The 14,393-nt window shown below is 31.7% G+C and overlaps 1 protein-coding gene across 1 annotated transcript in view; it reads left to right on the top strand.

Annotated features, from left to right (window-relative positions):
* The first annotated feature begins 7,549 nt into the window (after positions 1-7,549).
* The window catches only part of LOC124543882 (insulin receptor-like), a 64,453-nt gene continuing 57,609 nt past the window's right edge, over positions 7,550-14,393 (top strand). The window contains exons 1-2 of the mRNA XM_047122205.1: positions 7,550-7,779; positions 13,924-14,066. Coding sequence (XP_046978161.1) covers positions 13,967-14,066 — 100 coding nt within the window. The 5' untranslated portion in view covers positions 7,550-7,779; positions 13,924-13,966. The remainder of the gene's footprint in view (positions 7,780-13,923; positions 14,067-14,393) is intronic.

Below are 14,393 nucleotides of genomic sequence, written 5' to 3'. Positions count from 1 at the left end.
TTATGCACCGAGTACATATTTGCGGCATTAAATTTTTTTAGGAAAATAAGGAAACGAAAGCAACCTTTTCTCATAAAATAAAATTAAAATATACTTTATTTATGTACGATTTTATAAGTACTTTTGAATCATCGTTAAACGTAAAATTACCATCGGTTCGCAATGTAGTTGCAATTTTATCGAAAAGATCTTCCAAAAAACAATATTTTTCAACATTTTTGATACAAAGTTATGTCATTTAAATACAAATAAATTAATTTAATGTAACCTGCCTGATTCAATATCTATAGCGTTACCTCAAAAGTTGTATGAAAATAACGAAAATATAGGCACTACTACAAGAGTGGTATCAATATCGATACGTTGTCGAAATTATATATTACAGTTGTTTACATGTTTAGGCGTTTGTACAGTAATGTAAAGTAAAGTAAAAGCCTGTAAATTTCCACTGCTGGGATAAGTCCTCCTCTTCCATTAATAGGGTATAATAGAGAGGGTTTGGAAAATATTCCACCACGCTGTTCCAATGCGGGTTGGTGGAATACACCTGTGGCAGAATGTATGTATGAAATTAGTCACATGCAGGTTCCCTCAGGATGTTTTCCTTAAAACACAATTTAAGCACATATATATGTATAGTGGTGCTTGCCTAGGTTTGAACCCGCAATCATCAGTTTAGATGTACGCGTTCTAACCACTGGGCCATCTCTGCTGCCGGCTTTAGGCGCTTAATATATATATTTAGGGTTTTATTAAGACGTTACCGATGTCAATATGTCTATACGTACTACGCAATATTGTCTGGAAGATATAGAACTCTTTGCCATAAGACTAATGAGATTTGGACAGACCTTTGCACATCTTACTTTTCTTTTATATTTAATTTATGTTATTGTTTGATGAAATAATAATAATAAGTATTGTTCCTCTAAAAGATAAAACTTTTTTAAAAGCAATCTTCAAGGTCCAGCAACAACTACGAGTAATTTTTAGTTTCATTGTTATTAATTCAAGTGTAAATCGACGATTCAAAACTGCTTCAATTTTTCTATCTATTATTCTACTAAAATTATATAATTTCAACCATCAATGTCTTCAAAATTTAATAAGTAAATAATATATTGTGTTTTTGATCATAATACCATTGATCGAGCAAACAATTTAGTCCTTCGATTGGGGGCGATTGGGGTCAACTGCACATCGAAGTAGAACACTCGAGTTTCATTATTAACGATGAATTACATCATGCGACAACCACGTCTGGAAAATTATCAATTAAATCCAATAAAAAGCGCTAATGGAAAACAACACCTACGTATACATTTGTGGCTATGAGGTTGGCATTAAATACTTATATCTTCACAGGAATATGAAGAGTTCGGTACTTTACAGCTCTTTATAGACTTCATTTGTTCAATAATAGGGAGGTATATGTATAACGATAACTGTCTCGTTTAAATGTTAGCATATCTGAGTCAGTAGCCTGCAGTTCTCAGCATTAAATTATCGGGTCATTATATAGTTATTGGTGAGTTTTCCTCTACCGTGCTTTAAAAAATTGGTGAATATGACAATCCTGAATCTGGTAGTGGCGTTTGCCGTCGCATCGGACTTAGTGTGTCAGATTAAGGGGTAGAGAAAATTTCAGGCTTACTCAACAAACTCCAGCTGTGGAGAGTTTGTAATATAAAAGTGTGTGCCGATTTGCCGACACATGTATTTCCAAGACGATTGAGAGAATAGAGGTACACCTGTGCGATAAGGTACTTACGTTCACTTTGTGCGAATGCGTAGTTGTCCAGTTTCCCTGAGTTTGGCCGCCGTAGCTCTCCTCCCTTCCCTAGGGTATAAATATAAACTGTGAATTAACAAGTTAATAGGCCATTATTTAGGTAGTCTGTAAATGTCTCGTTAGTATCATATTGAGAATTGTATTATATTAGTTTTATTGACAACTAGCGACCCGATCGGGCTTCGAACTATTGCAATGCTGATATTAAAAATGTGATTGTTTACGTCATCACTTTAAAACATCAAACATTATCATTGTTTCTCTACTACATTGTGCCTCTATAAGCATGTAAACCTTCTTCTTGAATCAATCAGCCTATTCAAAAAATTGCATCAAAGTCTGTTTCGTAATTTTAAAGATCTAAGCATACATAGGGATAGACAGCGGTAAGCGACTTTGTTTTGTACTATGTAATGATGAATACCCTTAAAAATTTAACTGTGAAATTTTGTTGAAATGTTTTAAATATGGGACAGTCCTACCAGGATTTGATACTGCAATCGTAAGATGATCTATCCATTGACGCATCTCGACAATAATTACGTAGTATATTAATTAAAACCGGCTTTAAAACTAAGCAGTTGCTTTTAAATTAATACTAGTCAAACGAGAACTACAAAATCTCGTTAGATAAAATAAGAATATATTATTTCAAAGCTAATGAGACTAAACATTGACATAATAATGTGTCAATCGGAGACAGTGTTAAAATATTTAGAAATTCACAATTAACTGTCATAAGAAATAGATAGGTATACATGTAACGTAAGATAACATATTTACATATCAGTATATGCAAATGATATCATTCACATATAATTATGTTCTGATAAGAATGAATAGTTAAAAAATTATAAAAAAATATAAATATATGTATATATATTGAATATATTTAACGGCAAGTTTAAATTACCACATTTAATGCCAATGTTGTTTATAAAACTTTAACGAGTATGTTTACAACATAGCTCAAAAGTCAGTCTCTTATAATTGTCTACGAAATATGACTAAGTATATTTAGTACCTAGATTGACATCCGGTATTGTATCTAAGTATAATTAAATTGAACATTTCTCGTAATGCTTACATCAGCTTGGAGCAGATATTTCTGATGTTTTCGAAAGATTTAAATATAAATAAAACTTGGAATAGATATATGTATATCTATTTATCGTAACTGTTTTAATTATATAATAATAATAGTTATAATTTATGTTCTAAACGATAGTCTTTCGAACAGAGCCTATATAATGACAGTTACATTTATAATCAAGTAAAAACAATAAACAAATACTAATAATAAAATAAAATATATAAAACATGGATGCTGGAGTCACTTCTTTCGCTTTATAAGTATCGATGCGATTGATGTAAAAGTTATTCATTGTCCTGTATTCATAAATAAACATGTTATTGCTATATTTCAGGTACTTCATAAATACTTGTGCAGGCATTCGGTGCAAACCCCGGTGTACGATAAGGAAAAACTTGCTTTCATTGTTAAACGTTGCTTGCGTAAACCTTGTTTTTCAATGGGACAGTTGATAAGCCGTGGCGCCTACTTGTAAGATAACAAAGCTGCTTACCCATGCGACATACGAAACCCAGTTCGTGTCATGAAATGTCGAATGAAACACCTGAATTAACGCCGCATAATTATCGTTAATACAATCAGCACCTTTTCATTTCATTTTTTATTAAACTTTACGAAGTCGGGCCACCTGATGATGAGTATTAACTTTCACCGATATACATCGGTATTAATGTTATTATAGGTAAACTACTGCTTACTTAAAGCATTTATCATTGGCAGTGGAATAACTAATGACTTGCATTAAGCTGTACGAAACGATAAACCTGCGATCGAACTATAATAATTTAACATACATGTAGATTATAAAATAGCCAGGGTGCAGCAGTAACTGACTCTCAAGCAAAACAAGTGCGCTTACACACTGTTGGTGCAAAACATCATTGGCATGGCAAGGCGGTTCCCAGCGCGGTGCTATGTTATTTTGCGCATCTGTCCCTGACTTATAATATGAATTACAAAAAAGTTTGTCGAAAAGTTTTTCTGTTTGTAAGTAAATAGTATGATTTGAAATGTATTCACTTTTCATTTTTTTCTTTTCATTACCAAAATTTAGAGTTAAATTTTTTGAAAGACATTAATTATAAATGTGCTTGACTTATAGTGTTTCTAGCTACATCAAGGGAATTGAAACAACTAATATATGCAGAAGCTTAAAGAAAACTATTTATATTAAATTCATAGTCTATAATCCGTCATACTACTTACTTTATGATCTAAGTATATTGTATTTATCTATGTTATTTTTATTTAAATTGTGTGTTGACTATTTAATAATTAATAAATTGATTTTTTTAAGGATATCAAACTAAATTCTCCCTTATTCCGAAACTTTTGATATAGATCTTTTTGAAAGAAACGATGAAAATAATTGTGGCGACACAAGAATGCTAAATTAGGCATATGAATGACAGAAAAACTTGGACTTAGTATTTCTTGATTTCTAAGCAAGGTACTTCATTGACTTACTCTGTAATTAAAATTTGAATAAAGTATTTACTGTGTATCTTGCCGGTTGTTTTCGATATAATCTACTTTCCTAACAGATAGTAGTTTTACATATATTGAAACGCTGTAACATGACAATTCAAAAATGCTTTGAAGGCATGAATTAAAAATTTTTTGATTTAATATATTGGGTAGACAGTACACAGAGAAAATGATATGGTATAAATATTATTTATTGCCTTATAGCACTTAGACTTTACTTACTATATACATATATGTAACTTTCAACCAGTGAAAAAAAATTATAATTTGTTAATTAGTATATATTATATTATAGTAATAAATTTGACCTCTTTATAATAATATTATAGGAGCATATACCTGTTCTACTTATGTAGGTATAGGGAAAAATATTATGTACCCATATTGAGCAATGCGTAAAAGGTGAATCGGTCAATGTCACAATTGTATCATTTGTGTACACAGATGTTTACAAAAATACAAATTGTTAAACTTGAATCTACTGTAAAAAATACGTTTCAATTAAAATTCAATAATCTATTTACAAAAACCAGTAGGTCTGTGACCAATACTATCTAAAACTCGTTGAGATACGACTTACGAGTCTTAGGAATGTTGTTATTAAATTGTGATACAATTTGATGAAATAGCATTTTTTTAATTTGATTTAAAAAAAATGAACGCGTCATTATTAAGTGAAATGAAATAACATTTTAAATTTAAGTGTACTGCGGTACTGCTACGTTCTGCCTTCAGATGTTTTGGATGGGAAGGCATCCCGTTGGATTATAAGTGACGAGAAAAAGAGATTGCATTAGCGTTTGCACATAAATTAGTAACCGTTGAGAAAGACCGCTGTAGTCAAAATTGCTCATGAAATATCATCTTTTTGAAACAGACAAAATTTTATTATCGCCTAAATTAATTGAATTTTTAAAAAACAAAAAATTATATCTTTATTTCGTGTTCATTAATAAATAAATATCTAAAAAAATCTGTACTTGATAACCATGTTTTATTGTTCGCACTAAACAACAAAGATTTCTAAAAACTCTTAACAGATAATATTAAGAGATTAAACTCTAAATTATTTATTATAAATAATTAAATTTTAATTTTATGATTTGTAGTGTAACATCACGATCTATATTACACGTGCAGGTTGTTATGTATGTGCATAAAAAACATAACACTAGTTCGTAATTTAACAACTCAGTAACGATTGTGACGTACTTATTAATTTTTTAATTATTTTAATATTTTTTTTCTTCTACATATTTTAAAATTTCCTTGAAAAGTACTCTAAAGTTCGCTAACAATTAACTCCGATTACATCTTATGTAGTTGAAGCTTGTACGTATTGCATAAAAGCCCTATTGCCATAATTAAGATCAATCCACACCTTGGTTGTGCGCATATTAAATGAGAAAGTAAAGCACTTGTGTATATGGGAAAGAGATATTTCATTATTATTTCTACCATGGCAAAAGTGTGGGAGAAGTATTATTAAGGAATTTGTCTTGAACGCGCGATTCCTCGCCGATGAGACTTCTAACACCAACTTCCATACTATATGAGAGAAGTTTCCTACGAAACTTTTATCATTGCCAGGGCTTTGTTACTTCCTAAATAATTTTGAAAGCCGTTCAACGTGGGTACGTTCACGAGTTACTTTACATTACAACCGAATAAATATTAATTGATGCGTTCCGGATAAGTGCTGAATGAGCTAATGATATTACAAGCACAGATAACAATTAATCAATTCGTGGAGTTGGCGGTTTGAGAGTTAGATTATATTTCTCATTTAAGAAGTCTCCAGTAAAAATGTAATAGGAATCTATAGTTTATAAGCGAAGGTCTCCCCGTAGCCTAGGCCTATTTTTTTATTATCTTTAAAGAATATATTTAAAGTAAACATCCCTGTCAAGAACGTTTTAAATGTGGCTAGAGTAGACTAAGGTATATTAAGGTTTATTAAGGTATATTGTCAATAGTAGATCTCTTGTCCATCAGCCATAAAATAATTGACGTTCAAGCAGTGAATCCGTAGTTTCCAGGTACGCTAAGAGTTAATACTTAGTTAAATACTTTGAAAATTACGTCGTCGGTTGCTGATAGTTTGACTGCATAGAAACGAACAAAATGTTTTATTAATAGTTTCGCTCGTTTAATGTTTGGTCTTTATAAAATCTGAGTGGAAACAAAATTATAAAAATGCTTATTTTTTGTTTTGTAGACCATATCGCATATTACATAGATTTTATTTCATAATTTTGACACATAAAGAAAATAATAAAAATATTTTAAGTAATACGTATTTTATTACTTGTTTTCATTTTTCATTACATATTATACTCGTTTAGTTTTAAATTTGTAAAAAATAAACATAAATATGTAACTAAATAACATTGATTTTTATTGGCGATTTCAACGCAATCGAAGCTCTACGTGATAACTATTGCTTTCATGGTAAAATATTGTGAAATACTTAATTAAGTGCATTTTTATTTCATTTTAATGTACAAACCCGGTAGTTCGCCCTTTATTTGCTATACATTTCTCAAAAAAGATATATACTACTTACGAATGCGTAGAGTTATACTCGATAAGAAAATCTTTTATAGTATGTTAAAACAAGGTATCATTTAATAAGTATTCAGTATAACAACTACCTATATGAAAATTATATATAAGTGATATAAAATATTTTAATTAAATATTCTATATTTTTATTTTATTTTATACACCAAGAATAGCTTACTCTTAACTTTTGCTTTTTTGGTAAATTATTTTTTTATTATTGTTTATCTATGCATGTTTGGCATTTAAATAGTTTGATTTTTTTATTTGAAGTTCAAATTAAAGCAATAAAAAATTATGCAAAAAAATATTTGTTTGAGATTTTTTTATATAAGCTGAATCATAAATACAAGTAATAATAATTTCTGATATCCTAAATTATAAATATATTATAAATTAGAATATATTGTAGTTGTAATTCTGTCGAGTTCGTGTGCATGGGTGCATGCATACAAGCAATGAGTATAGTAATGGGCGCCAAGGTTCGTTCAGAGCAATCGCGTCCCCTCGCGCCCTACCGGACCGACCAAAAAAATAAGCACGCGAGAACGGGCGAGCCGCATTCCTCGACTGGGTCGACGGCACGGCCCCGCGCGCACCTCTTCCCTCCGCCACCCCACCAGTCTTTTGCGCGCGTCGTTCGTGATAACTTGTGTTCGTGTTGTCAGCTCTCTATCGCGCGCAGTGTTTACAATACAGTGTTGTTGTTATTAACAAAATTTACAGCCAGTGTTTGGTGTCGTGACAAAGTGAATATACAGTTTTCAGTTTTGTCTATTCCTCGTATTTTATATGCAATAGTGTTTTGCGGGGGCCAAACAAACACGGCAGGCGCCGAGCTCAGGTAGCGTTTCATGTGTTTTCAATCTGATTACGACTGGGCTAATCTGGTTCATGAATGCCGTGTGAAGAGTAGATTTGTCGTTACGTTTAATAGTACAGGTGTAAATGTTAAAATCCACGTGACTGCGTATATGAATCGGTCACCACGTGGTGCGGTGGTGTAAACAAGTCTGGCAGTCTCTTCGCTGAGGCATCGCATTGCCGCTTGCTATGGAGCGAACTGGGCCCGGAATCCTTAACGCGACTCTAGCTACGCACGCTCTATATCCCGTATTATTTATTTATTTATTCACCGAATTGTTTTAGTAAAATTATATTATAAAAAACCAAACCGGGTCTGTCAATCATCACTATGTTTTAATTATTATGAATTAAAACACACACTTTGGTGTTATTTTATTTATCATAATATAAAAAAACCAATTTTAGAATCAATTAATTAAAATTATAATGACTTAAAAATTTAAGTTAAGTTAAGCCTCCAGTTATTATTAGTTCGTAAACGTTTATTTTCATTCGTGGATATAATCAATTTATTCACATCTCCCTGTCAAATTTAAAGATAAAAAACCACAGATCATTGATAAAAAAAGCATAAAATATAATTTGAAAAAGGTCCGTATAGGCTATATACTGATTAAATAGTTGAACTTTTTAATCTAAAAACGTTTTTAAATTAACTTTCTATTTATTCATTTTATATAAAAATATTTTGCCTGCCTGTAGGTATCACTTGTCTTATATTTTATTTGTAGTAGGCCTTCCGTAAATACTTTTTAAATATTTATACGTATACCTCTTAGCTTAAATTTTTTATTAAAAAAAATCCACCATTATACACTACGTATAACCTAAACCTCGGTAAAACGTCTTAGAAATATCTAGAAACGTCTTCAACGAGTTCTTTTACTTTATTTTTAAACGTATTACTCATTTTTACATATAACGAATTAATGCAATCGGAATTAAGTGTACTTCAAATATTACACATGATTATTGTTTGACCATTTTATGCTAATTTAACGAAAAAGTTTTAGAATTAAATCCGTAAACATGATGACGATGAGGATGATGAAAATGTAGAGCGAAAGCCGTAATAGTTTATGAGGAAGCATTAAACACAATCACAATGCTTTAATAACTATGCCATTACCTTTGTAGCATTTTGTTAGGTTAAGATAAATAAGTGACTCGTCACCGAAAGAGCGCCCGCGCCGCACACAAGCGACCGGGAGCGTGACGGCTTGACGAGTGACGGAGATTGATAGGTGACAGGATGCTTGGAAATGTAAGAAGTGACATTAATATACCACAAGATCTTTCCATCGTTACTTACTAATTAAAATTCAGGACTGCAAACAAAATAAATGAAGTACAAATATGAAATATACGCCAACATAATTGCACTTCCAATTTAATATTGTGTATAAAACAACATATTATTGTATCATGTCACCTATAATCTAAGTAATAATATTGTAATTTAAAGTCGACGTTGCGATGGAGTATGTTTAATTTTATCTATCGTTCATTAAAAATAATATATAATAAGTTGTAACATTCAGAGGCTGTTGGCTGTTAGCGATAAGCGCACACGTACAAGCAACACAATAAACACCTTGACGTCTTATCAAAACAATGTACCGAAAACAATATTTTGCAGTTAGCCTTGAATTGACTTATTGATACTTGATAACTTGCAAGCAATTCGATCTTATTATGCCTAAAGTAAGATTAATGGTCATTTTTTTTTAACCTGTATAAATACCTAACGTAATTCTTTAGCAACAAAAAAATATGACGAATACAGATCGTATTATATAAGAGCGAAAATGAATAAAATTCATCGCAGGATATAAAAACGCACGAGGTAATTATGTTATCTTTGCAAAAAAAAAACAAACTCGATTAGTATTCATAATAAATAATTATACATTCGTCGTCGGACGTTAAATGTAACTAACTGTCAAGCGGTTTGTTTTGATAACCATTTAGTGAAGTAAAATGTTTATATTTACATGAACTGCTATTAATATGTGTATATGATCAACATACAATTTTGTACGAGTAAATGTTGAGGTTTACATTTGGTCAAAACAACAGTTTTTAGGGTTCCGTTCCTGATTTAAAATAAAGACCCTTAAGGTAACGAGCAGCAATGGATGATGTTAGTTACAAAATTATGTAGTTTGTTTACGTGTTAAAATATTTAAGATACTCTTTCTATGTTACTTAAGCTTATACTAGTTTCCAGCCGCTTGTGTGTGTGGGGGTGAGCAGGTGTTAGGTACCCTAGTATGCCCTTTTACAAATAGCTTGTTTTGCATTTATAAATTCGTTAAAATGTATTGTATTTTAATTCAATTATATATGTTCTTGTACGGAACTATCGAGATGTCCATAACAAAAATTACCAAATATATATCACCATATCTTTTGCTACAATCATATATAACATTTCACCCAATCTCGATCTCGATATACAGATATAGTTAAATAACAACAAATCCTATCGCTTGACTCGAAATTACCTCTGTATATAATTGTATAAAACGAATCACGTGCTCCATATAATATACACGCACAGTATACGAACAAACCAACCTTATATTGCGAACTGAAGGAAGATCAAAGGTTTGTACTTGACATAAATTTACGAGGGAAATACAACGTATACCGTTTTTAAATTATAATATAATTATAAGATTTTTTTGTATGTCAGTAATATTTTCTACTAAGGATGTAGGTCACAATGAAGATGTTTTTAATACTGTTGAAAATAATTTAATTCCATCGGTTTATATCTTCTACTGCATAACATCGTCATCAATTATTCAGTTTATAAAACGTAACTAAGGTTTAAAAAATCGATAAAGCTATTTAGATGTTCAAGGAAAAAAGTGCAATAATTGATAAATGTCAATTTATAATTAAATATTCAATTTATATTGCTTGCAGTAACCTAGTATTATTATTATTGAACATAAGAAATGTTTCATTTTGCTGGACGTTATTAAAACCAGTGCGATAATTATGTTATATAACATCGCAATACGCGAGCCAGTGTTTGTACTGAAATTACCTTCGTGGAATGTGGCATGGTTTGCTAGACCGTAGACGAAAGCGATCCGTCAATGTTATCATTATCAATCTGCATTGAGGTTATCCTGTAGCGTCGCTGCACGTTTTTAGCCACTGTCGGCGCAGATGTCGGCAGGGGTGGGGTGCAATGTTTTGGCCACCGAGCATCGCGCCGCCGCACTGGCCGCGGGCCGATCGATCGTGTTGCGTTGCGCTGTTCTATTATTTATTACCAAAAATATGGCGGCGTGGTGCGGCATGCGGTCGTCAACCTCGTTGTCCGCCACGCTATGGCGAGTAAACAACTCGGAATGCAGCGCGGGAAACTGGTACCTCCCTTCCCTACCTGCGGACTTCTACGGACGTCGCATGCCAGTCACTGCTACGAATCCTACTGTCTCGTTTCTACGTAATAGTACAACCTCGCTTTACTGGTGTCTATTATGAGCAAATAAAAAAAAAAACATTACACTTTTTGTATAAACATTACTTATGAATAATTAATTATTTTAAAACAAAAGTTATCATATACTTTTTGAATATGACGTTTCAATTATTTGGTAACCAACTTAGCACATGCAGAAAGCAGAAATCACCCTCAAAGTGTAATTTTATATACTTAATTATAATTTATTGTTTATTCAAATAATTCATAAATCTAAATGCATACATGTAGGATACTAACATTGAGAGGGTATAATCATATTTGTCAATATAGCTCGGAAAAAATATCTAAATATATTAAAGAATGTGAAAACAATTTCACGATTTATATTTTTTGTAAAATTATGACCATTTGAGATTCCAAACTGTTGAATCGACGAAATTAAAATAATAGCATAATCACCGTTAAAGTTTAAAACAATTTTGAACCGTCCTTAGATTTGTCTTTGGCCATCTTATGAACAACTTTCGTTACATTACCAAACGGAAATTCTTGACTTCTGCTCTTCAAAATATTAGCCATATTTTGATTTTAACGGTGATCTTGAAACTGAACTCATTGGATTCTAAAAATAAGACTTTAGTTATGTAGTCAACTTTTTACCCTTTCTTTCGCTCGCGTGTTAGAGGTTGGTCATAAGGTTTAAGGCTAGACAAACTTGCCTTTATTTTATTTTCCCGGGGGCTTAAGCTTGCATCTTGCCAAATATTAACAAATTTTAATTTGATATTTAAAATTAGAATACTGTGTAATCCTACCTGGTCAAAGGGGGCACCAAAATATAACACTATTATAATTTTGTATTATTCGTTTTTTTATACATACATACAACCTTCGCCAAGTGCAAACAACTTTCGCTAAGTGTAACCGCACCATTACATATTTCAAAAAAATGATTATATAAAAATTAAATTTGGAACGTTAAGTTTAGATTGGTTAGATCGTTATCTAGGCAAGTTCAAAAACCTTATTGGATAATGCGACAATGCGTAGCATACCGTCATAATGACGTGAGTGTTTGTACACAGAACACGTAGGTTGTAGATAGATATAGTAGGTAAGCGTAAACATACCACTGATTTCATATGCATATCTATATTGTATGGCGTGTTATACAACGTGCGGCGCCACCGCGATCCGTTTGCCGCAAAGCCATCGTATAGATTTGCATAGGCTCGTGACCGAGTACCCGATTTAGCTTATTATAAATGAAAGTTATTTACGAATACTGATAAACAATACAATAACCGAACATTCATATGTGTATAATATTTCTTAACCTATAATATTACCTTTAACATATTTCGAATGAAAAAAAAGTTTATAAAGTTTCGAAGATTTTTTGATTTGATCATTTTATTGTTTATGAAACAACTGTATTTTTGATGATCACGGTAAATATATAGGCTATGTATAAGCCCGTGTCATGAATAATGCTATTGCTGTCAAAATAAGGTTAAAAAGTTTTTAGCCAGTGGATCATGGCAAAAAAAGTAATCTTAAAACTTATGGGTGAATCATTAACTGTGCGAGGATTATTATACGAATATCTTTCACGACATGTACAATGGTAGTGACTATGGGCGGATGGATCATATGCTCACATGTCTGTGTTGCCATACATGTTTTTGATAACGAAATGATTATTATTGCCGACTATATGTTACCATAGCATAAATATTATTTGCGAATAGACTAAATTTGTATTTTTTTTTCCTATTAATGAATTTTTCACGCGAACCAGCCCACCGTAGATTTCAGGTTAATCGGATAATGTTTTTCCTAGTAAATATTTAGCCGTGGCCTAATGTCGTGGGAATGTTGTAAACTCCCACGTTCATAATCGAAGCCTTCATGCCGTCTCATCCAACTAACAATGAATTATATCTATAATCAACGATATGCAATCAAAAACAAATATACTTAATTATTTTTTTCTGAAAAAAAAAATGAATACATGTATAATAATTTTAATAAACTATCACAAATTTTGAGTTAAAAAAAAATTCTTTTCATTTCATCAATTCATTTTATATAATACATTTTAGATGACAGAAAAAATATTATCTTGGTAATTAATCTACAATTACAAAACTGTTTTAGATCCGTATACTCTGTAATGACGTAAGTGATCACGTAAACTTTATCTAACACTAACAATGTAAAATATTCCGTAAAAAGTGTAGTGTTGTGAATTAGGTGACAGTTGTGGAACGTTTACTTTTTATGCGATATTCATTTATTTTTTTCAGTAATAACCTTCATTAGCTCGGTCATAGTAATGTTACGATAACATCTTATCAATACTCGATGAGCTGATATTTAAAGTCAATGACTAGGAAACGATACCATAATGACTATTTTTGCATTAAACCCTTATTTTAATTTACAAAATACAATGTAGTAACAATTTAAAAATAAATTACGCTTAATTATTGGTTTTAATTAAAATGTTTGTAAAGAATATATTGAGCTTTCTACATTGTGGCCCAACTTTAATGTGTATCTTTGCAAGGGAGTTGCAGACCACTGCCGTATGAGAGTATGCAGTGGCTTACCATATAAACATGTAATAATGAATTTAGTTTGTTTGGTAACATAATATTATAATTGTTCCAGCTCGGGTCATGTGGAGGAGGGCGCGAGGGCACGGCGCAGCGTAATGCGGCGCGCGTGCGACTGGGTCGCATGGCCGGTGGTGGCGTGCGCACTGCTGCTGGCTTGTGACTACACTAGCGCTGGTGATATGCTCGCACCTGGAAGTAAGAATATAATTACATCACTATAATTCAATAACCTCTAACGAAAAAAATATTACCCGTGATGAGTTTTAAGTTTTGTAACTTAGTTACCTCTCTGTAAGAAAACCGCGTCGCTCATTGTGCAATAAAAGCACAAGTCTATAATATTATTCAACGTTTATTTCTGTTAAAGACGTAATTGTTTCAAAAACTTTAATCGACACGATAATTTTTGTTTGAGGCAGTATAAATAACTCCAAACGTAAAGAGAGGTCTGGAATGTTCATTTAATTAAAAACGGCGTGGGAGCGCTAATTACATTTTCAGACCAGACAATTTTGTCAAGTA

The sequence above is a fragment of the Vanessa cardui genome, chromosome 1, assembly GCF_905220365.1.
Source record: "Vanessa cardui chromosome 1, ilVanCard2.1, whole genome shotgun sequence".
In the NCBI taxonomy this organism is placed as follows: domain Eukaryota; kingdom Metazoa; phylum Arthropoda; class Insecta; order Lepidoptera; family Nymphalidae; genus Vanessa; species Vanessa cardui.
This window is presented reverse-complemented; position numbering and strand designations above follow the sequence as displayed.